The sequence below is a fragment of the Mytilus galloprovincialis genome, chromosome 3, assembly GCF_965363235.1.
Source record: "Mytilus galloprovincialis chromosome 3, xbMytGall1.hap1.1, whole genome shotgun sequence".
NCBI classification, from domain to species: domain Eukaryota; kingdom Metazoa; phylum Mollusca; class Bivalvia; order Mytilida; family Mytilidae; genus Mytilus; species Mytilus galloprovincialis.
Window position 1 is genome coordinate 105706544 of NC_134840.1, and position 25324 is coordinate 105731867.

A 25324-nucleotide genomic window follows, 5' to 3' on the forward strand; every position below is an offset into this window, starting at 1 on the left:
TTTTATTAACTCACTATACGGTTTTATTTTTTACTCATTGTGGAAGGCTGTAGAGTGGCCTATACTTGACCACATATTTGTTTTATTGGTCTTTTATGGTGAATGTTTCATTGGCAAATCATAATAACTCTACTTATAAAAACACTTAAAACAAATATATTTTAGTACAAAAAGATTCCAGCATCAGAATCAAACAGAATACTCTAAACCATCTTTTTGCATGGAGAACTTTTCCAGTTCAGTCTGTTGGTCAGTTATTAAGAATCTGAATTAGAAACTTAAATTATCTTAGTAATATTTTATATATTCAATGATGGATGATTTTTCTTGTTATAAATCAGCAAATATTTCATCTAAATGACATCAATTGGTATACTTCCAAAATATGATGATAAAAATTTAAAAAGATGTGACATTTCGATATTTAAGGGCATACGATACAGTTTTGATCCTGTATTTACAGTTTGATGAAAATTTCCATATTGGCTATTTTTTGCCTGATTAAATCAAATATGTAATAAATAATATACCTCCATGTGCTACTTTTTGAGTTAAATGAGGTCGAAATTTTGTATATTAGTTCAAAATTCGGATTTGTGGCCGTATTTTTCCTTTTGAAAGAAAGACATAACTTTTTTGTTTTAAAAGATAAACACATATTGTTTTTTGTTAAATAATTTGTAATTCCTGTATTTTATAAGTATCATAAAAATTTATGCATTTGTTATTCAAAAATAACTCAAATTCATCAAATGGTCATGAATTGAGAAAAAACGTCTTTTTTTGCTGTATATTTATCAAAATTAAAAAAAATGCACTATTTACAGTTTTATAAAATTTGGTCCACATAATCTCCCTGTAAAATGAAACAAAATGTCGTTTTAAAAAATAGGGGTCCATGCACTCGTTTTCAAATTAAATCAGTTTGAATGGTAAAAACCAGTCGAAAAATGCATCTTTTCCCGATATGTCATAGTTTAAACAATTAATTTACTCTCTTCTGGAATTCTTTTGCAAGATCATGTCGGAATACTCTGGAAACAACTGGTTCTCTGTATTGTTAAACAAAGATTTATTGATAATTAAAATGGTCAACAATACAGAGAACCAGTTGTTTCCAGAGTATTCCGACATGATCTTGCAAAAGAATTCCAGAAGAGAGTAAATTAAATTTTCTATGACAAGTGAATGGTTTTAAAACAGAAATTTCATTTCAGGGCTTCCGAAGTTTTTGTTATTTATTTCTAATAGAAAAAAAAGATGTTGTATAATTGCCAATGAGGCAACTCCTCAAAAAGACCAAATGTCAAAGAAATCAACAACTATAGGTCACCGTATGGCCTTCGAGAAAACTATAATGGCCTAATTGATGTACTAAGTAATGCACGTAAAACAAATATATAACACAGCAACAAACGACAACCACTGAATTACAGTCTTTCTACTCGGGAAAGGCACATACATAATGTGGCGGTGTTCAAAACGTTAATGGGCGCCCAACCCTCCCAAACCTTGGACAGTAGCATTACAGTACAACATAAGAACAAACTATAAAAATCAATTGAAAAAGGCATAACTCATCAGATGGATACAAATAGAAATAAACCTAACAAAACTACAAGGTGGACGTGGCTGGGTACTTGTACATCCCAACCACAAAGACACATACTACTTAGTAGCATAAATAATTAGTCTATTAGATAATTACTATTTCGACTTAGGGCTTAAAATATTCATGTGCTCAATTTTAATATTGTTTTAATCCCTACCTGCATTCTCCGGGAGTGTCGCAGGACCCGTGACTGCAACCTGTTTTACAAATAGCTGAAAAAGTATTCATGTTTTATTAAGAAACAATTTTATACGAATATTAAAAAAAAATGTGTTGTTGCGCATGAAAGTCAACCAAGTCTATGGTAGGAATAATTAACAATTCATGTAAAGAAAATCAAACAATTTATCTATTGATGGTCAAGTTTTGGATTTTTTTTTTTGTTGTTTGCCATGAATGGAATTCCTGAGAAAAAAAAAGCATAATTTAATTTTTTCAGAAGGGGGTGAGAAATTCTATCTAAAATTATTCAAAACAGTACCCCTTTACATAGATGTAATATCTATGCCCTACACAAGCATATTTCTAATGCAATTTCATGCCAAGTTTAGATTAACTTTAATTTAACAGTACAAAAGTTATGCGGCTGACATGAAGCAGGAAGAACGGACAGCCCTCCACACACACTTTTTTTTTATCCCCATGAGAAAACAAATCTTTATCCCATTCCGATCCCATCCAGCCAGCCATACAAACGTTATCATAAGATTACAAACCTTTGTCCCATTCCGATCCCATACAGCCTTCTATACAAACGTTATCAACACAGTGGCGGATCCAGAAGGGGGGTTCCGGAGGTTGGAACCCCTTCTTTTTATGGCCGATCAATGCATTTGAATGGGGACATAAAGTTGGAACCCTCCCTTTTATCCTGGGTTGGATACATCCCTTTTTAAAATGGCTGGATCCGCCCCTGCTGAACATGAGACTTCAAACCTTTATCCCATCCAGCCATCCATAAAACTTTGTCCCCATGAGAATACAAATTTTGATCATATTCCGATCCCATCCAGCATTCCATACAAAATTTATCCCTAAGAGAATACAAACCTTTATCACATTCTGATCCCATCCAGCCCTCCATACACACTTTGTCACCATGAGAATCACACTTATAATGTCCAAATGTATCATTTCGTGGGCGACAGAATTTTGTACACGTTGTATTATAATAATGTATATCACAAACCACCCGTATTCTATAGATAAGACTAGCTGTAGGTCCATTGTGTGTCCGTGTGTACCAGTCTGGTCCTGGTAGTAATATACCCGAGTAGGATGCACGTTCGATAATCTGACCATCATCTGTCAGAAAATAGAAAAAAAAGAAAAGTCAGAAGCACATCTTATAAATTGGCCATCAACTGAGAGATAACAAAGATAATAAAAAGAAGAAAAAAGAACTTTCGATAATTTGACCATTAACGGTCAGAAAAACAGCAAAAAAAAACTAGTAAGATGCACGTTCGATAATTTTGCCATAATCTTTAACAAAAAAGAGAGATGCACGTTTATTTGACTATCATTCCTTCGGATTGACTAAAAGAAAAAAAACAACACTCGTATGTTAATTTAAAATACTCACTAAAGTCCTTGGATGTTTTAGTGGAAAGTTACTGCAATGTTAAATTCATAGGGGGATATTTGAAAGACAATTCTTTCGATGATTAGAAGAATATTAAAGGTTGTGATAAATACATACAATTTTCTAACCTTAATTGAACTTTCTATGACCCCCATGCAAGTACCTAACCTGCCGGGTGAAACAGAATTTAGTTTTTATCATTTTACATCTTTCTAATCCATCCTTTATTCAAAAATTTTCAAAGTGCGTCGGCATGACAAACGTAATTTAACTACACGATTTTTTTCTTTTGATACATGAAAATTAAAATTGCTACTGCATCAGGGGAATCCTTCATTCATAATTTTGGAAGATAAAATGAATATGTCAGTTTAAGTAACAAGTGATGATGTTCATCATGTAAAAAGCTGACATTTATAACATTACAAAAGTAATGCCGGACAACATGATCATTTATAACTTTAGTTTTATCTGGCAAATCATTGTTTACATTAATGGGATTAAACTGATTAATTCTTGTACTGAATATTTGCTTAGTGCTTATTTTTATTTACAAACGGAAATAATATTGATATAATCATAATCTTTTATTTAAGAATTTAATATGAAACAGCGATCTATTGGAATTGATGATTTTTTTTCATTTTGAAGGAACGTATTTAGTTCAAACATATTTATTTATAGTGGATTGGTAAAACAAATTTTGCAACTTACATTAATCCTTTCTATTTTGTGGGTGCGACTGCTGCCTTGTAGGAATATATTTAGTTCTCAGTATAAATAGATACAGGGTATACATAAGTATCAATGATACTCCAGGAATCCAACAAATTAAAAAGACACCAGTTATTTTAAGGATTAGTATAACCACGAAATCCAATCTCAGCATTGCTACATTTCTCTAGCTTGATTTTTTTCTAAATTTCAAGACAAGCTTTGACATTATTACGTTTATATTTAGAAAATCACACAGTTTTGTAAAATTCCTTACAAATTTCTATTAATGTATGAAATTGATCATATGGCGATCATAGGATACACGTATATAAAAAATTATGGCATTATTGTATTTTGTAATTAAATCGTAATATTTTTTTAAACCTTCAGCTTAGATGCATATCCCCGCGACAGTGTGATATGGAAAAATTCTATTCAAACGTGGAGGATGAAATATTATAATAAAATCGCAATCCTCTTGTTTAGATGTGTATTTAATGGTTTGTGTGTCCCTTTGAGACACAAAACGTTACAACCCTTACAGTAAGTAATGTACACCACACTACAAGTTCGATATCAACTGAATTCCTATCCGAAATATTTACAATATTTCACGATATATACTGGATAACTCGAAATAAATTTCGGAGAGTGCAAATTGTATCTTGAGTGTTAACGGTATCATGTAAATGAATAAAACAAACAACTGAATCAATAATTCATATATTTCTTTGGCAACGAATTTACTACATGCATCGTAGAGGGTGTGGATGGGGGTTTGATCAATGGAGAATAATGGCCTCAAAAAATAAAGAATTCACTAAAATAGACCGAAATTAAAGAAAAGAGAGTAATCTGCAAATTAAACAAAATAAAGACAAGAGAAAATAGGCATGATTTAAACAGTTAAAGATCACTCCCAAAATAAAGACAACAGGAAAAGGGTATAAAGATTTAAAGACCCCTCCCAAAATAAAATCTAGACCCTCAAAGTACGATAGCGTAAAAATGGTAAGAAGATTGCATAGAAGAAATGTCTGAAATGCTGTTATGATGTAATCTTGAGAATATTATCGACAGTTTACAGTTTTAACCAGCTGTATAAGATAAGTTATTATGTATATCAAGAAATGTAAAAACATATACTCAGATATTCTCTCTCGTCATTTTCCAAAAGTTTCAAAACATCCTATTCTTTATAACCCTGGACATACTTTTATTCAATCAAACGTTAAAAATTATTATTGTCCTCTATATTGGAACTTGATATTAGAATTTTTCACGGTAACCTTTATACCATGAAAAATCACATACCAGACTGTGTTTGCATTCCCTAAACGCGATATTGCTTTATGACGCCACACTGATCAAGTAATTGATAATTAGGAACATCAATGTTTTCAGTTTTCTATGATAGAATTGTTAGTAAACATAAAACTTGAAACATTTGCTCCAGCCTCCCAACCATGTTCTTCCGGATACATACGTTTACGCTCCGCTTCCCCTTAAAATGATATACTAGTATAGATTACAGTAGTCGGTTTCACAAAAAAATTGATTTGTCATTTGTCATGCTAGCAACGATAAAATTTATTAAAAAGAACAAAGATATGGAAATCAAATAGCTAAAACTAAGTATACTAAAGCCTTCGACAGTAGAAAATCCAGGAGTTAAAGGTGAGCAAATCTTGCTTCGCAAACGACACCCGTCATATTTTAGTGATGTGATAAATACACTGAAAAGTATCTAATAAGGATGATTAATAATTATAGATATAATTTTCCTTTTAGACATAAACGCATGCTATGCATGCAAACATGAGTACATGGTTGAGTTCAATATCGTAGCAGCTACGTAGCCGCTGCTGTCAATATCTATGTAGCAACTAGTCTATAGCTACACGTACAATAGTCAAAATCTACGTAGCACTATGTAGCCGCTACGATATTGAATGCGGCCCAGGTAAAAACTCACCTAAACGTGCGTCTTGATCCCAGGCTTCTAATGTTAGACTGTAAGTCAACTAAAACGAGAAAAAAACTATAATATAAACTCAAAGTAGTCACGTAATATGATTTAAATTCAATAACAATGAAATTATGGAGTATGAACTCAAAATCCAAAAATTGTTTATTGGTTCTGTGTTCTTAGACATACTGCTTTAGAGTAGGGTTTTCTGGGCAGACGTGTATTGGAGTGAATAAAATTTAACATTTCTTTTCGTTAAGTGTCTGATATTTGTTGCATCTTCCGGAACTCATTTTTTGTACACAAAATAGTTCCTGCACTGACACTAAAAACTGGAATATTGCCTTTGTTCTACTCTCATAATCTTTCATATTGCGTCTTTAACAATGATGGGAAACAGTTGGTGGAAATGCATAAAGGCGGAAAAACAACAATATTGGGGTCACATTTTTCAACATAGATTGTTAACAATAGTATAAGTATGATCCCATTTTTTTACAGAGATTGTCAACAATATTACTAGAAGATTATCTGTGTATCAACCACTATGACAAACTTCTTTATTTTAGAGATCCTTACCTTGTTTGCATCATAATAACAATTCTTTCTTGTCGTATTTGTTTTTAAAGCTTATAGTATTGTAAATATATACAATAAGTCATAACATACAACTATACCAGATATTTAATGATTTATCAAACAATAAATCAGGGAGAAAATCCATGTAAATTCAACTGTAATGGCCTTTTGAATGGTTGTAATACCAAAAGAACATTGTTACAGTTCTAATTGAATGTAACATATGGTCACGAATAATAGATTGAAATTTCACAGATTTTTGTCGTTATGTATTTGTAAATATTAGAGTATAGAGTTAAGAGTAGAAAATAATTGAACAAATAAATTATTGAATGGATGTACTAGCATGAACTGGTCATTGAATATAACAGCTGACGGTATTTATTTTTCTTTATTTTCATACACTAAGTTTTAAAGTTCTTTAACAGTTGTTTCAATAGAGTTCGACGGGATATATGTCAATTACCTATACGTACAATTGATTCCGATGGGAACAAGTGACAAAATATCACAACTACGTTTAGGACATTGCCATTTGGGACTTTGCACCAATAGTTTGTGCAAGCCATGGTCAACATGAGTGGTTCCACCAATGGAACAGGATCGTATTACCCTTCCGGAGACCCGAGATACCTCCACTGTTTATATAGGGAATTGTTTTGACTTCGTCGTCCTTCATTTAAACCCCGGCATAGTAAGTTTCTCTTCCACTTATGATTTTTGAATGTCCCGATTTCGGAGTGAACATTCAACAAAAAACAAATTCAAGAACAAGTGACAAAACTTTTACTCCATGAACCTTTAACGGTATTTTTCAACGGTATGTTTCAACGCATTGTATATTCGTTATTTAGAAACCCGGTCTTGTATTTGCACTGAACATTTCATATAACCTATGAAGTTCAGAAAACATTGCGTGCAGGTCCACTGATCTGCACTGATAATCATAAGTTGTAAATGTAAAATGTCAGATCAGAATATATTTACTTTGCAACCTGCGAGACAATATGTACTTTTAGTATATATCTAATCAAGTTAGATGCATCAATATATCAAACAAAAACGGTTTGTGTACTCTGAATCTATGAATGTAAATGAGATAGTCAATGAGACTGAAAGTATATGCAAAGTATATGCAAAATATATGCAAAGTATATGCAAAGTATATGCAAAGTACATGCAAAGTATATGCAAAGTATATGCAAAGTATATGCAAAGATGAAGAGGCTATAAAAAAGTCTGAATTTCAAGGGTTATTATAAAAACTATTTATACTGGGGAGTTCAGGGGAAATATCTTCAAACACGCGATTCTCATTGAAATAAGCCTTGAAATAATTACAATTGTCTCAGGCATAGTCCTGATTTGGTACAAGCACCTTTGAATGAAAGCGAAAGGTTGCACCATGTATTGTAGAGCTTACTGGCCGCCTAACCTTCCACTTGTTGACAGATGCACGTAAACTGTACATCTGTTGAAATGCACGTACACTGTACATCTGTTGAGATGCACGTAAACTGCACATCTGTTGAGATGCAAGTAAACTGTACATCTGTTGAGATGCACGTAAACTGAAAGTACATCTGTTGAGATGCACGTAAACTGTACATATGTTGAGATTCACATACACTGACTGTGCATTAATAAAGATTAATATATAATACCATGATCATCTTTACATGCATGGAATATTTGCCACTGGACGTGATGCAACCAACAATTAATCAATCGAACTTTACAGATGGATATAAACTGTTAAGATATATATGAAGTGTGTACATACATCTTTTCATCTTTTCAGATATATATATTCAAATGCGTTTTGTTAAAATATACTTTTTCACTCTTTTGGTCTTTTGGAAAATGTTGTTTGTGCTGTATTTAGACCCTTCTACAACGAAATTTGTTTTATATGCACACGTATAAAAAATGCGGTTTTTATCCAACTCAATCATAGGTTTGAACGTAGTTTTCAATTTAGACTTGTTTATATTTTTTCGTTTGGGCTTGTATCATATTTTCCATCCAGTTTATATGATCCGTTCATCCTACTTTGACTCTTTAAATTCAAGAGTCTATCCTAAATTGAGATAAATTATATGGCCTTTCAAATACCGTTTCGATCCCTAACATCACTGAAAAGACATTTATTGTCGAAATCCGGATCTGGTGTACAAAATTTTTTTTTGCACCTCATGTTTGTGGTATAATATCTTCGCTGCAAATTTATTGTTTTTCTGTTTAGTATAAAATTCATATTAAGATCCATTTTGTTACATCTTGTGATCAATCTATTTGGCAATCGCCATTGGCAGTCAGCAGGGTTTAAGAACATCAGTTGTTCGACCTGTTAGTCAAATGCGTTTTGTTAAAATATACTCTTTCCCTTTTTTTGGTCTTTTGGAAAATGTTGTTTGTGCTGTATTTAGACCCTTCTACAATGAAATTTGTTTTACATGCACACGTATAAAAAAATGCGGTTTTTATCCAAAAAAAATGCGGTTTTTATCCAACGCAATCATAGGTTTGAACGTGGTTTTCAATTTAGACTCGTTTAAATATTAACCAACGCAATCATAGGTTTGAACGTAGTTTTCAATTTAGACTCGTTTAAATTTTATATAGCCGCATTTTTTTATACGTTTGCATGTAAAACAAATTTCGTTATGCAAAGTATATGCAAAGTATATATATATATACATGTATGTGTATATATATAAACGAGTCTAAATTATATATAAAGTTTGTATACATCCTTATAACGTCCATTGATAAATATTCGAAGCATATCCCGGACTTCATTTTTCATATAAGGAGTAATGATCAGATGAAAAATTGTAGGATAGCATGCAATTTTGATAGCAGGAAAATGGAGTATTTATTAAAGGAAAAATAAACTATTCAAAACGAAATTTTAAATTCTACCAGAAGTTAATTTATGTATTTTCTTTCAAATATAAAATTATTTCAGAATTTTTGGTTACGGAGGTATTTCGATGTAAAACCCCAAGGGTTGACTTTGGTAAAGTAATATAGTTACTCCTGGACTTCTCCCGTTTGGCAGTAACACCTTTTCTAAAGTCGGGCGTAGATTGATCATTGCAGGATACATAATTATGGAGCCACGTCCGTTCGGAACGGGGACGTTAAATACAATGTCCAGAGTAAGGTGAATGCCACGCCCTCTTCGGTTGTCTGATGCTAGGTATTTTATGCTGGTTAAAATGCCCTCATTTTCTATTTTCCGTCCGAATTTCCTGACTTTAACTCTTTGTCGATCTACCTTTCATTTAGTTTCGTCCTGAATGTTCAGGAAATACTTGCCACCGGACATTAAACATGCATCAATCAATTATAATTGTACAAAATTCAACAAAAATTTAAAATATGCAACATTTTAAATGAAACGGAATTTTCTTCAATGTGAGTGTCCCGTACAGTCTTTAAATTGAATAACATTTTGATTTTATGAATACATATCTAATTGGTGTAAATCTTTTCAGTACATTATTATTTAAATATTCAGATCCCTTGGTTTTCTGTAATACACATTCACAACAAAATCAATGCTAAATCTGCAGGCGAGGTGTCATTCCAATATCTTGGTAATTTTCATTTTCTTGACATGTGTAAATGATAAAGTTCTTTGTAGGGGTTCTCATTACTATTAATGCATCACGTGCAGTCAGGTATTATGTGATTTTATCGGACATATTCACGGTAATCTGCACTCACGTGAGCACGTGATCTAATCACTTCCTTGATATTCCATTCATTTTATTCACGCAGACAAATATGTGTTAATGATGATCGCATTAGTATATTATTAACACAATAACTTGCATGAAGGCCACACCATCTATATTTCTTGGTTTTACGTATATTTACCTTGCCAAAATAGGAGTGAACAGATGGTATCTTTTTTTTACTGTATCTTCCCCTCTTTTTCTCTCACCCTTTTCCACACACAACCAGTTTGGAATAACAGTAATTCGAAAAAAATGCTTACAAACGTAGAGAAAATAGAAGTGAACAAACTTTACTTTTATTTTGATTCATTTTCACCCCTCCCCCCCCCCTACACACCGTTTGAAATTACAGTAATTTTGATTTTAAAAAAAATGTTAAAAGAAGTATGTATAGGGTATTACAGTAGGACATTATTTATTTGTCTATCCATTTTTAGAATTTAGTAAAGCTTTGTCCATTAAATCCAGACTTGTTTGAGTAATAACACAGGTGGAACAACAAGTGGAATTCAAATCGAGAAAGTTCTGAGGTGAACGGTTCTAAAGAATTATTAGTTTTGAGTAGTCTATTGTACTTATGGTCTCTTTAAGCTTTGTTATAGGTATCTAGATACAAAATGTTTCGTAATTTGAATATTAACTCCATATTTATCAGATGTGTATTTTTTATACTATGAACTTAAAGATATATTCGGTTAATCTGTTGAAAGAGGATTACACAAAAATGAAAAAAGTTAGTTAAAGTTAATCAAACAGAAATTGCTATTTAGCTTCTGTCAAATGATGTATGAAATTGAATAACATCTAAATTTGTGATTACTGACTTTATAGAATTCAGTTTAAAGTATTTTTTAGCATATGAAAATGCTTGATTCTCATCCTATATGTGAAATAAAATCACGTTAGTACAAATTAAACCACATTATTTCTTTCAGAATTCAATGACTGTCCTCTACTTAATAATGACTGCTCCTTATCCCCTGTAAATGATTTGGTACATGTACCAGATGAAAGATTGCCCCCTTTAGTTCATGATTTTGTGCAGGCTAAAGTTTTGATAGGGTGTATGTAAATTACAGGTAAGTTAAGATAAGATTGGTGTTGCACAAAAATTTATCCATTAACGAACATGAAGACCTTGCTTAAAACATAGGGGGTCATGTCTAAGATGTTTTTTTTATGGCGAAAATATATGCCATTCGACTTGTTTGCGTTCTACATTGTGTTTATTGTGTTTTCTTATAGAACACATATATTACAGTCGACTGGTATATATTTCAGCCCCAAAAACATCTCTGATACGAGCCCTTGTGCTGTAGATAATACTAACGACAACGAAAGCACAGGTCCAACCGAAACAAAGGATGAAAACACATGCCCCGGAAAGGTCAATAATTCCACTTACTCAACAGAAATCTCTATCCTGGTGCAAATGTATGTTTTGGCAGTAAGTAAGCGATTAGCAAATAATAAAATATAAATATAGGAAATTGTGGTATGAGCGCCAATGAGACAACTCTCCACACAAGTAACAATTTATAAAAGTATACCATTATAAGTCAAGGTACGGCCTTCAACATGGAGCCTTGGCTCACACCAAACAGCAAGCTATAAAGGGCCCCAAAAATTACTAGTGTAAAACAATTCAAACGAAAAAACCAACAGTCTAAGCAATATAAGAACGAGAAACGAGAAACACTCATAATATGAACTACTTAAACAGACGAAAACTACTGTACATCCAATTCCTGATTAAGGATAGGTTCAAACATTTGCAGTGGGATTAAATGTTTTAATGGTACCAAACATTCTCCCGTATAACATCACACCATAGAAAGACTGAATTATACGGAAAATATCAATGACATTCATATTTCAAATTTCTAAAACTAAATCATAATGCTTCGTCGACAGTATAACGGAACTATTATACTTAAAAACAAAGACTCAATGGTATATATCAACTGATAGATAATGCTGTGACATGTTTAATGACTGTTAATACACCTGCCTTTCAATACATACATAAATGAAAAGTATATATAGATGCTCTTGTTTAGTCCTTTTTTTTCTTCAATTCAATCTGACATGTCTGCCCGTGTAATGAAAACGTTGTCTTTGCTTCGTTTATTACAATATTTTCTCAATTGCAATTTTCGTATAAAAAAAAGTATGTTTTCCATTGCAAAAGAGGGGCGAAAGATACCAGAGAGACAGTCAAAGTCATAGATCGAAAATATACTTACAACGCCATGGCTAAAAAGAAAAATACAAACATACAAATCATAGTACACAAGATACAACATCGAAACATAAAGACTAAGCAACACGAACCCCACCAAGAACTGGGGGGAGGGGGTCTCAGGTGCTCCGAAAGGGTAAGTAGATCCTGCTTCACATGTAGTACCCGTCGTCAGGTGCTCCGAAAGGGTAAGTAGATCCTGCTTCACATGTGACACTCGTCGTCAGGTGCTCCGAAAGGGTAAGTAGATCCTGCTTCACATGTGGCACCCGTCGTCAGGTGCTCCGAAAGGGTAAGTAGATCTTGCTTTACATGTGGCATCCGTCGTCAGGTGCTCCGAAAGGGTAAGTAGATCCTGCTTCACATGTGGCACCCGTCGTCAAGTGCTCCGAAAGGGTAGGTAGATCCTGCTTCACATGTGGCACCCGTCGTCAGGTGCTTCGAAAGGGTAAGTAGATCCTGCTTCACATGTGGCACCCGTCGTCAAGTGCTCCGAAAGGGTAAGTAGATCCTGCTTCACATGTGGCACCCGTCGTCAGGTGCTTCGAAAGGGTAAGTAGATCCTGCTTCACATGTGGCACCCGTCGTCAGGTGCTCCGAAAGGGTAAGTAGATCCTGCTTCACATGTGGCACCCGTCGTCAGGTGCTCCAAAAAGGTAAGTAGATCCTGCTTATATGTGGCACCCGTCGTCAGGTGCTTCGAAAGGGTAAGTAGATCCTGCTTCACATGTGGCACCCGTCGTCAGGTGCTCCGAAAGGGTAAGTATATCCTGCTTCACATGTGGAACCCGTCGTGTTGCTCATGCAAGGTTCGTATAAAAACAAAAGTTTTTTGAAAGTTTGAGAGAACATAAATATATTGCTTTAATGTCCGTTTTTACTATGTTTACTAATTAGGTCTGAGTCAAAGTTTTCGTCCTTTGATTTTCGTTGTCCATAGGCCTTAGTGTGGACAGTGTGTTTAAATACTTGCCATTTTTTTTATAACCCTTCCAGAATTATTTCTCCATGTTGTATGCCTCAAATAGAAAAAAGGGGGATGAAATGACACTGTCAAAAACTATTGGTCATGAATTTTAAAGTAAAATGTAGTGATTTGGTCCAGCTGAAAAAACTTTAGAAATTAGCACTTCGGAAGCTGTCAAAAGATTTCAAGAACCCTTTAACATAAAATTATCAATATTTTGATTTAGAGCCGATGAAATTTTCTATAATTCCGATAATATTTGTCCCAAAAGTAGTACAACACACTGTAAACATATTATGGAGAAAGTGCACGTGGGATTAATTTCCATTTCATTGTCTAAAAGAAATGCACTACGAAATAATTGTGTACTCGGACCAATTGTGTCCTGGTTTCGGTACAAAAATAGTAAGCTAAGTTTGTTGAATGCACTGCATTTTAATAGATTAAAAATCCGACAGCAACTTTGAAAAAATTTCCAGACACTATATCTATATAGGATAAAAAATAAGAAAAAAAGGATGAAAACGAGTTCAGAATAAAGTGCTTTACCTTTAATCACATTCTGCTTATTCTATTTGATGAGTTTAGATGACACAACGTGGAAGTAAAGGTAAATCTAGTTAAGAAAAAGGAAATGAAAAGACTTAATCTTGTCATTAAAGGTGTCATACCGGATATGGAAAGTTGTCATACCGGATATGAAAATCGACTGAGATGTTAATCCGCCCTTTGTGAAGAAATCATTAATTCTTCGTCGATTTTAAATAAGTTTAATTATTGTTATACATTTTTAAATCAATATTCTCACCTGAAACAAATATTACTGTTCCTGATGATCGAATAAAGAACAATAATTATTCTGAGACCAATGTTTACTTTGATCAAATGATTAGGAATAGATATGAGTATCAAACTGTGTCATGTTTAAATTATAGTGATAGGGCAGTACTCTTTTTCACTTTTCTTTTATTTCTTATTTGATTATAACTGTTTATTTCTTATTTGACGGTCTTTAAATGAATAGTTCCTTTAGTATTTTTGACAATGAAGATTTAAGTACAACGGTATACTGTTCGGACATGTGTTTTCAATCTAGGGAAAATAGAAGCTTGATCTTAGCCTCAATCTTTCTCCATGTTAACGTTTGTCCATAAAGCATTTTTACAACACCACACTCGTGAATAGAATATCAAATAAAACAAATCTATGATTTCAAAATGTTCAATAAAATCGTCATACAAAATTTCATTAAAGTCCATTTGAACTTAAATTTCGTTATGCATTTTAAGAACCTAGCCTGTCAACACTGCGGCTGTGAGTTAAAATTGAGAATGAAAATCATTAATGGGGATTATGTCAAAGAGACAGTCACACAACCATAACAAAGCAGAAAACAGCCGATTAGAATTCTACATATCGCAGGTGCGCTCGACTCATATTTTAATTGACTATAAGATCGTCAGTTTTCTTAGTTCTCTCTGGGCATGTTGGCTTCCCCAATCAAATGAAAAATTACCTCCACGAAATAGCACAAAAAGATTGAGGTGGTGTTTTAAAAACACCAATCAATCAATCTACTAAACAAAACCTGACCGATGGAGTGTTAATCCAAGAACGAAAACAGCTACATGTAAATCCCTAATTCGAAATAATGATGCTGTATTTTTTTTATTAAAATTCTTAAGATAAAAAAAAGAAAGTATTACCGAAATAATATTTGTCTCAAACTTAGTTTTAATTTGATATCCCGTTTATAAGAAATATTCCCTTAATATTTGTTTACTCTTTTCAAGTTTAATATGAGATTGCATGCGCTTACCTTGTGAATTTCAAGAGAGAAAGTTGTAAGTGTGGAAAAGCAAAATAGTCATTATTTTATATATATCCTGAAAAATCGTATCTATATATACTGTTTTTTTTCTGGAGTTTTTCGTGATCAGTTCACTCACGAAACTTAGCAATCCTTCATTGTTAAGACCGCAATACCATAAATGGTACTAATAAGAAGAGACTGTTTGAGTCTGTGAATAAAGTAACCTCTTTGGTCAGATTGTTGTCTCTTTGACAGCATTCCCAATTTCCATTTTTAATTTTATCTTCCTTAAACACAGTCTAATGTTTGCTGCGAAATCTAAAATGATTACTTTGCATATTTGAAATGTGAATGCCTTTTGGTAGGTTGGAGTACTGATATGTTCAAGGACAGACCAAACCCTACAGCACTTCGTTAACTTTGAATCTGTCTGCATGGGCCTAACCAACGTTTTGTTAACCTATAATGTCTGCGAATAAAGTAACATCCTCCATACGCACAGTCTCATTTTTCCTGCGAAATTTTAAAATGATTACTTTGCATATTTGTAAGGACAGACAGAACAAACCCTATAGCACTTCGTTAACTTTTAATCTGTCTGGGATTATCCAACGTTTTGTCAACTCAGAATGTCTACTGCAATCCATGTCTGAGGCATGGCAACGATAATCTATTGTACAATCCTTTATTGTCGGATCAAGAAATATCTACAATATCGTGCTTTTGAAATGCAAAATAGAACTTGGAAATTAGAACGAATTGCTTCAAGGCTGCGGTTATTCTCACTTTATATCATCCTTTGCAATCACGTTAAAGAATATAAATATATTTGTATTGTACTCGTTTTTTTTTAAAGTTCGATTGTCTATCATTGTCATGAAATAAGGTAAACATTTTAGTTGTCCTTTATTTAGGACAACTGAAATAATTCTAAAAAATAAATCTGCAAGAACATATTTCGCCAGATTAATCAGTAAAAATAAAGTTGATTCCAAAAATACAATGAGACCCAAAATGTAATATTTATAACTAAAAAATTCCCAATACTATAGCGTGTACATGTTAAAAAAAAAGCTAACCAAATAAGAGATTTGTGAATATGAATTAAATGATTTAATGTACATACGTCCCTGAAATTGCAACTGAAAAACACAAATAGCCAAAAATACATCTATAGAGGGCAACAGAGTCTTCAACAGTCATATACCATATGTCAAACTCGCAACCGCCAAGAGTCTATATAAAAACTGAATAAATATACACAGTGACTTACTTTGGCCTAAGTACTGGTAAAATATAAAAGAAAATAACAGTTGAGAAGCTTTTAAAAAATTGTATGTAATTATACATAACCTAGAATTCAAATAGAATGCGTCTTGAATATGCATGAAATATTTGCCACAGGACGTTGAACAATCCGAACAACCAATCAACAGTATAGTATGCACATGAGACGGAAATAACATAACACAATCGGTGATAACGACCCAGTGTTATAGTAATTCAATGTTCCTATTTATAAACATACGATATGGGGCGGTAAAACAAAACAAATCTAATGCGTCTAACCATAACTAAAAGGAACTAAAAAGAATTTCCAAAACCCAAGGCAAACTTAAACATTGCCTCAGGTAGTTTAAACCTTTAGTTCTCCTTAAATTTATCCTATGAGTACTTACAAAACAAAAAGTGATACCGATATTTGTAATACCATCGGGAAATAAATAGTTCATCAGCAGTGGTGCCGGTTTTGTAAATTAATGTTCACGTATAATGAACGAGTCTGATTTTGGATAAGTCTTCATTAGGAACACCAAGAGCCAAACCTTTGGAGCAAAACCAAATTTTTAGCCACATCTTTGGAGCATTGAAAACTAAATCGGGAGTTCTGACCCATAGTAGGCTCAAAAAGTTCAAACCATCTCAGGTGAACTCTGTCTGAACAAGTCTTTATTCAGATTTGGTAAAGTTTAAGACGGACGTTATCTGCAGTCCCTGACTATTTTCCAACTTAGATCAGGCCAACAAAAATAGTTGTATTTACTGCCTTCATACTACAAACACAAAAATTGCCAGCCTAATTTTTAAGGACATTAAGTTTGAGAATATTACGACGGGTGCCACATGTGGAGCAGGATCTGCTTACCTTTCCGGAGCATCTGAGATCACCCCTAGTTTTTGGTGGGGTTCGTGTTGCTTATTCTCTAGTTTTCTATGTTGTGTCATGTGTTCTATTGTTTATCTGTTTTTCTTCTTTCATTTTTAGCCAGGCGTTGTCAGTTTATTTTTTATTTATGAGTTTGACTGTCCCTCTGGTATCTTTCGTCCCTTTTTTACCTAATATCGTGTAGGTAATACGTGAAATTAAAAAAAAATCCTACAAGTACTTTGGAAAACTGATCTGCCTTTAATGACTTTTCATATTCAAAGAAAACAAGGATAAGTAATTAAATTTGAAGTTTACTGCTTATCTGAATATTTATTATCAAATGATATTTTGAACTGTTTAGGCTCATATTAATACAAATTACATCAAATGATGCAAATGTGAAAAGTCACTTAATTGTGTCAACCATTTATTAAATCTGACCAATACCTTTTATTTGACGAAATCTCATTTCGGTAATTAGATTTAATAAAAGATAAGCAGGTGCATATATACATAATGCTATTATTAGGTTAATAAAATGAGAGTTTATGGTATTTTAGTTTGATATGTTTGTATATTGCCACCTTTTCATCCACCACTAGCGACGGAAAACCGCAGGTGTATCAATTGCCCGCTGGCAGTTAGGGTAATCCGTTCACTAACTTTGCTGACGGATGCAACATTTGGAGCAAGATATGCTTACCCTTCCGGAGCACATGAGATCACCCAGGTGTTTGGTGGGGTTCGTGTTGTTTTTAGTTTTCTATGTTGTGTTTTGTGTACTGTTGTTTGTTTATTCGTCTTTTTTTCCACTTGGCAATTATCCGTATACAGTACCCAGTTTTTAATTTTAGAGAATTAAACATTCCCATTTCTCATCACTTCTAAAATGGTTAGTGCCTGAATTATCAAAGATGGAAAAATATAGTTTTGCTGATTCATGTCTCATAAACATGTTTAACCCCGCCGCATTTTTTGCGCCTGTCCCAAGTCAGGAGCCTCTGGCCTTTGTTATGCTTGTATTATTTTTTAACTTAAGTTTCTTGTGTACAATTTGGAGTTTAATATGGCGTTCATTTCACTGAACTAGTATATATATTTATTTAGGGGCCAGCTGAAGGACGCCTCCGGATGTGGGATTTTCTCGCTGCATTGAAGACCTGTTGGTGACCTTCTGCTGGTGTCTTCTATATGATCACGTTGTTATTTCTTTGACACATTCCCCATTTCCATTCTCAATTTTATTCTAATAGTAATATATACCGGTGTTCAAAAGTAATAAATCGATTTAAAGAAAACGAAGCCGAGTAACAAACTAAAACCGAAGGAAAAGTTGTTTTATCAAATTAGGAAAGGAACTGCTATGTTGCATGTTGCGTGTTGCACGTTGCGTGTTGCATGTTGACTTTATAAAGGATAAAGTTAAATGACTTTTTTGTACATTAAGGAAGCCTTACCGATCGTGCGAGGGCTGTATAGTTAGTCAAGGTAGTTAAACACTTCCATATATAAGGAAGCCTTATAAGTTTTTCAAGTTCTTTCTTTTTCGTTTGTTATTGTGTGATTTTTTGCTGTTTCAATGACGTCATTCAAAATTATACTACAATACCATCGTTATGATAGATGAATGGTGGTTTGGTTTTTAAGGGTGGTTAATTAATCATCTTAACTTTTTTATGTTGAAGTGACAAATCTGAAAAAAGGCTATAAATTTTCAATATTCATTTGTTTGACTTGATGTTCGATGTTTAGGTCATATTAAACTAAGCGAATGAGTCAAATTTGTTCTGCAGAATATTATGCTTGAAGATATCCTTCAATTCATTTAAAATTTATAATTAACCTTTTAACAGAAGTCATCAAAACTTGGATTCTGGAGACTGATATTATTAATTAGATGATATAGGTAATTAGGCAGAATTGTATGACCTGTTAATTATTTTCAATGACAGAAATTTTCTCTCAACATCTTCAGCTAAAATAAATAAACAATTTATCAAGCTTATGGTGACATGATCTCTTATCATGCTAATAGTGACCACATTCAACAATTAAAAACAATTAATATTAAGGAATGCCCATGTGAAACGGTAGTTACTACTGTATTCACTAGCCAGTCAACATTGAGGTAGTGAGTTCGAACCCTGGGTGCACTCGACAGTCCGAGTAGGATTGTCAGTTTTTCTATCGACGGTCGGTGATTTCTCTCCAGGCACTCCGGTTTCCTCAACCAATAAAGCTGGCCGCCACGAAATAGCCTAAATGCAGTCCTTAAAAGTGGCGTTAAAACACGAAAAATAATTGTTTGAATATATATAAGAAAAATATTTTGAATTAGAAATATTTACATTTTAATACATACTAGAACACACCCGCAAAATCGCTTTACTAACATAGAAAGTCCCTGACAGAATACAGAGTCTCTATATATTAAAGTAGTATAATCGTAGTTTACATGCAGATAAACGCCGAAAATGATTCTCCTCTCTAAGGAGGTATAATAATTGTTGTTACTGCGATCTAAACACCAGGATATGAAACGCGAAAAGTAATTGTCCTCTCTATGAAGGTATAATAGTTGTGATTCTTGCGATCTAAACACCATGATATGGAGAACGCTCTGAATGGCTTATTTATTATTTATTTTTGTTATCTATCATACGATTGGTTGTACTTGTGTCACATGTTTTACTTATTTTAATATATAGGCAACTGGTGTGACCCCTTAGATAGTAAATGTTAACATTTCAAAGAAAACAGTAGACAGAATACAGAGAGTCTCTATATATTGAAGTAATATAATCGTAGTTTACATGTAGATAAACGCGAAAAATAATTGTCCTCTATAAGGAGGTATAATAGTTGTGGTTCTTGCGATCTAAACACCATGATATAAAGAACGCTCTGATTGGCTTATTTATTTTTCATTTTTGTTATCTATCATACGATTGGTTGTATTTGTGCATGTTTCAGGCCTATCTATGACTAAAATTCAGTCTGATGACGGAATCATATCCGGACTCCTTTTTTGTCGGTTTTCTCCCAAAATAACTCAATCTGAATAATCATAAGAATGGATGACAAATGCGACTATGCATGTTACCTATAGGACACAGAGGCATGATGATTGATTTATTGTGGAAGGAAGAGAAGCGACACACAAGCAGGTCTTCTCGTTAATAGTATAGATATTCATTATGAAGTTTAGGAAATGTGTAATATACTTGAAAAATAAAGATTTATTAAATTTTAATCATGCAAAGAATATATATTGTCTTAGCACAATGAAGCCAAGCCACTTTGACATATTTTTTTTTATATTTTTTTGATAAATTTTGTTTACAGATTGATATACAATAGTGCCAGAAAAATTCAAAACTGTTTTTGCAAAAAAAAAAGCTTTTTCTTATTCATAGAAAATAATCAGAAACTAGAGGCTCTAAAGAGCCTGTGTCGTTGACCTTGGTCGTCGTGCATATTAAACTAAAGAACACAGATGGATTCATGACAAAATTGGGTTTTGGTGTTGGTGATGTGTTCGTAGATCTTACTTTACTGAACATTATTGCTGCTTACAATTATCTCAATCTATTATGAACTTTGCCCAGTAGTTACAGTGGAAAATATTTGTAAAAAAATAGCAAAATTTATGAAAATTGTTAAAAATTAACTATGAAGGGCAATAACTCCTTAAGGGATCATTGACCATTTTGGTCATGTTAAAACATTTGTAGGTCTTACTTTGCTGTACATTATTGCTGTTTACAGTTCAGCTATATCTATACTAAATTTGAAGATAATAACGAAAAGCTGCAAAATTTTCTTAAAATTACCAAATTAACACAACAACGGGTTGCCTGATTATTCTGAAAATATAATATAAAAATATACGGGTAGTAATGAGAGATAATTAGAGTTGAAACAAAATTAAACATCAAATGAAACAGTCAATTGTCAGTCTGCTAAAGTACAGAAAAAAACAATTAATTAGCAATCTCAACCCTCCGAAAATAGCAAATGATTGTCAACAATTAAATACTGATTATTGATGGGATAAAGTTTCCGACCTTAGCTCAATGACAGTATTTTAAACTTTAATTGAAAGACATATATTGAAAAAAGTGCAAATTACATGATGAATGTCAATGAAATATGGTGAAAATACAATGACTGATAATAAATTTTAAAGAGGAATTTTACAAAAAGTATATGTATATCATAGGAGGTCACTTAACCTCCTTGGTATATCAAAAATAAAAATTCTTCCAATTTTACAAAAATTGTAAAAGAATAAATAAAGATCACATGAAATGCAATATGCAACATGAAACACGCAACACGCAACATGCATAATAGTCGATTTCAATTAGGAAACAAATTTCGAAGTCCTTATTAATAACACATAATATGTATGTGGGAGAAAAAATCAAATGTTTTATAAAGTTAGAAAACGCCCATCGTGTACTTGAATATTCTCTAATATCAAAACCATGTCAGATCAAGGCCATCTGTTTTGGTTATTATAGGATATTAAAGCAATTTAAGAATTGAACTGTCATTCATTGAAATAGAAATGATTTGTTAGTAATGATAGCAGTCTGACTGTCGTACCCCCTGTATTATACTATTGTTTGTATTACATTTAACTCCTATGGCTAGCGTTCACCCATTTAGAAACCTATTATCATTTGAAAGTGTACACCAGTACTCCTTACTTACAACTTTAAAAGGTTTACCTGACGATCTTAGTCACTTTCCCACGGTTACTTAATTTGTCGCAATGAATTGAATTTTGTGGGTTGGAAAATGTCCATTTCAAAATATTCTATTTCAATATTATCAATTATGATCCAGTTAAGTTATGTTAGTATGAAAACATATGAGAATAGTTAAATTTTGTGGGTTTGAAAAAGTCCATTTTAAAAATATTCTACTTCAATATTATCATTATGATCAAGTTAAGTTATGCTAGTATGAAAACATGAGAGCATATCATTTTAAAATATTCTATATCAATATTATTAATCATGATCCAGTTAAATCATGCTAGAAACAAACACACATGACCGTAATTTTGCTTTCAATGAAAATAGTGACGATATTTAGCATTCTCATTCACTGTGGATCTGCTGTGATGGAATTCGTGAGCATTCAAGTAATGTCTTTGACTAGTTGGCGTCACATGGTGTTATGGATTGGCGATATGGACAAATGTAATCCCTGGCATGTCAAAAGTTCATTAAAATTTTCAGCTACATATTATTCATTCATATATTCATTCAATTTACATTTAAAAAGAATGATCGTACCCTTATAATTGAAACCCAAGCAATTATGTATTACTACAGTGGCGGATCCAGCCATTTTAAAAAGGGGGGGGGGGGTTCTCAACCCAGAGTAAAAGGGGAGGGGTGTGGTTCCAACTATATGCTCCCATTCAAATGCATTGATCGGCCAAAAAAAAAGGGGGAGTTCCAATCCTCGGACCCCCCCCCCCCCCCTTCGAATCCGCCACTGTATTACTACCCTAACTTAGACCCTAACACATGAAGAGCTTTATAATCAAAAGGGACATAAACAATAACAAATCTTTCCCTTCAGGGGGTCTCATTTGGGGTTTCCGATCCCGGATCCCGCTTAATATTTTGTGTAAGATTCCCGTATCCCGCTTACACTATGTTCGTAAGCAATTCTCATTTTTTTTTGTCATTTCCCGGGTCCCGCAAGACCTCATTTCCCGTTTTCACGACACAATAATTTGACTTTCACGTTTCACGCTTACGAAAAATCGGCAATCCCGCATCACGCTTAGACCCCAATGAGACCCATACTACAGTTAGCATCAAGTTGTCCTCTCGTCGACATGTTTCTTCCAGTCGGAAAACAAAAAAACAAAATACATACAGAATTAGGAACCAATTAGCCTGCATGGACAGTTAAAACTAATAGACTCATATTAAAACGATGGTTTATATGACAATCTACGCATTATAGCAATTCGAGAAGTTTTCGGTTACACAAATATCTAAGGGCTACTTGAAATAAGTAAATAAAACATTGGTTTTGTTGTACATGGCATACAATTATTGCATACGTTTGAGACCTTGTATAACAGGCTTTATGGTATGTATATCTACAGTAATGACCATAAATATATTGAACTTACCGTCCAAGCAAACTCGAAATGTAGCTTTAGTCTGCTATTGTTACTTCCTATCGGATATGTGAATGAATTTCCGCCAAATACAGAACTCGTTATATTTCCAAATGTACATTTTCCATCAAAAGTTATAACACTTTGGTATTCCTTTAAACACACACGAAACATTGTGTTACATTCTTTAACGCACCTATTGTTCCCGTCTCTGACCCCGTCACAACACTCACCCTCCATTACTTCCCCGCGGGGGTTGTGAATTGTTATTATTTGTATTTCAAAATAGCCCGATCCTTGTACAAATTCTAAAATAACAAGCAAAATGTTCAAATAGAAGAGGAACATATTTTCTAAACTTATAAATGGATTGCATACATGTATTTGTCTTACAAACCATTAAGACTGTTAGCAAAGTTGCACTGGGGTGTAATACAAGCACATATCCACAAAAATCTTCGAAAACCATTCCTACGAACAAATGTTGGAAAGCCTGTCCGTTTGAAGTTTCCGTATATCACTTCCATTAAGTATATGATTTTATGCAAAATAAATCAACATTATCCTCGTCAATCATTACCTTGTATTTAACTGTTGAAAATATAATTTTAAAATCTGTCATCGTTTTTTGTTGTGTCCAACAACAAAACACTTTTTACAAACTGTCCCGGTAAATTTTTATCTGCTATCACCATGTGTTACACATATTTGTAGAATTTTTATCAAAAGTTTCACATATTTACTACAATCAAGATCTCGTAGTAAAAACGTAGTATTTATAGTAATCCAAACCTAAGTATAGATTTTTCTTGGCACGCGTTGTTCGCGCGACTGCACGACTCGGACATATCCAGAGTTGTAATTATATTGAATTAGCACACAAGGCGGTATCCAATGATTTTTTCAGAAATACATCGGTATATTGATTGAAAACCACACAATGTCACAAAATAAAGGCTCATTTAAAGAAATTATTATCAATATTATATTTTTTTCTATTGAAAAGATCACATATGTTTCACTTAATCACCGGCTGCATCTTCTTGATACGGCAGGTCATTGGAAATAATTTAAAAGATCGACGAGCGATATACTATCCGTGACTGACATGTAGCTATTCGAACTTTATCACTTGTTAAATAATTTCAAAAGCACACGACAAACATTTTGATTGTTCCTTTTAATGTTAAAGAATTTTTCTTTCGATCGTGGGAAAAACTCCTAGTACACCTGAAGAAATTTGTCATGCTCAGAATCCTGTTATCTTTATTAATATAACATTTAATGCACCTGAAATTATACCTGTAATACATTTCATGCTTCAATGATAATGATGTTTAAATAAATTCATGTAATATATATACAATATAATTCAACGAGAGCGAACATATGCGATTCATTTGACGTTTTGTCTGATTAAAACACCTAACAGTGCATTAACCTTTATGCAACTCAAAAGCAAAAAAAATAAAATAAAAATTTAAGATTAAATAAAACTGCTCATGCATCAAGTAATGTTTTTCGTTTAAATATATTGGATCATATTGCAAATATTACACCCAATCTTCTATTTTAGAATTTGAATGACATATCCGTTAAATATTTGTCAATGACATTTTACCATTTCGTGTATACAGAGCCATAAATGGTATATTAATCAGGTCATCATTTGTACCGATTTCGTTGATTTATAATCTAATTACAATGGTGTAGAATAACCGAACCTCAAGGAAAATTCAGAACGAAAAGCACCTATGTAGTGACAAAATCAGAAAAGAAAAACTATAA

General features: G+C 33.0%; 1 protein-coding gene across 1 annotated transcript in view; it reads right to left on the reverse strand.

Annotated features, from left to right (window-relative positions):
- The window catches only part of LOC143069676 (protein jagged-2-like), a 62570-nt gene extending 37698 nt beyond the window's left edge, over nt 1-24872 (reverse strand). The window contains exons 1-4 of the mRNA XM_076244430.1: nt 23549-24872; nt 5890-5938; nt 2663-2917; nt 1770-1824 (exon numbers count right to left, since the gene is read on the reverse strand). Coding sequence (XP_076100545.1) covers nt 1770-1824; nt 2663-2917; nt 5890-5938; nt 23549-23884 — 695 coding nt within the window. The 5' untranslated portion in view covers nt 23885-24872. The remainder of the gene's footprint in view (nt 1-1769; nt 1825-2662; nt 2918-5889; nt 5939-23548) is intronic.
- Between the last annotated feature and the right edge of the window lie 452 nt (nt 24873-25324).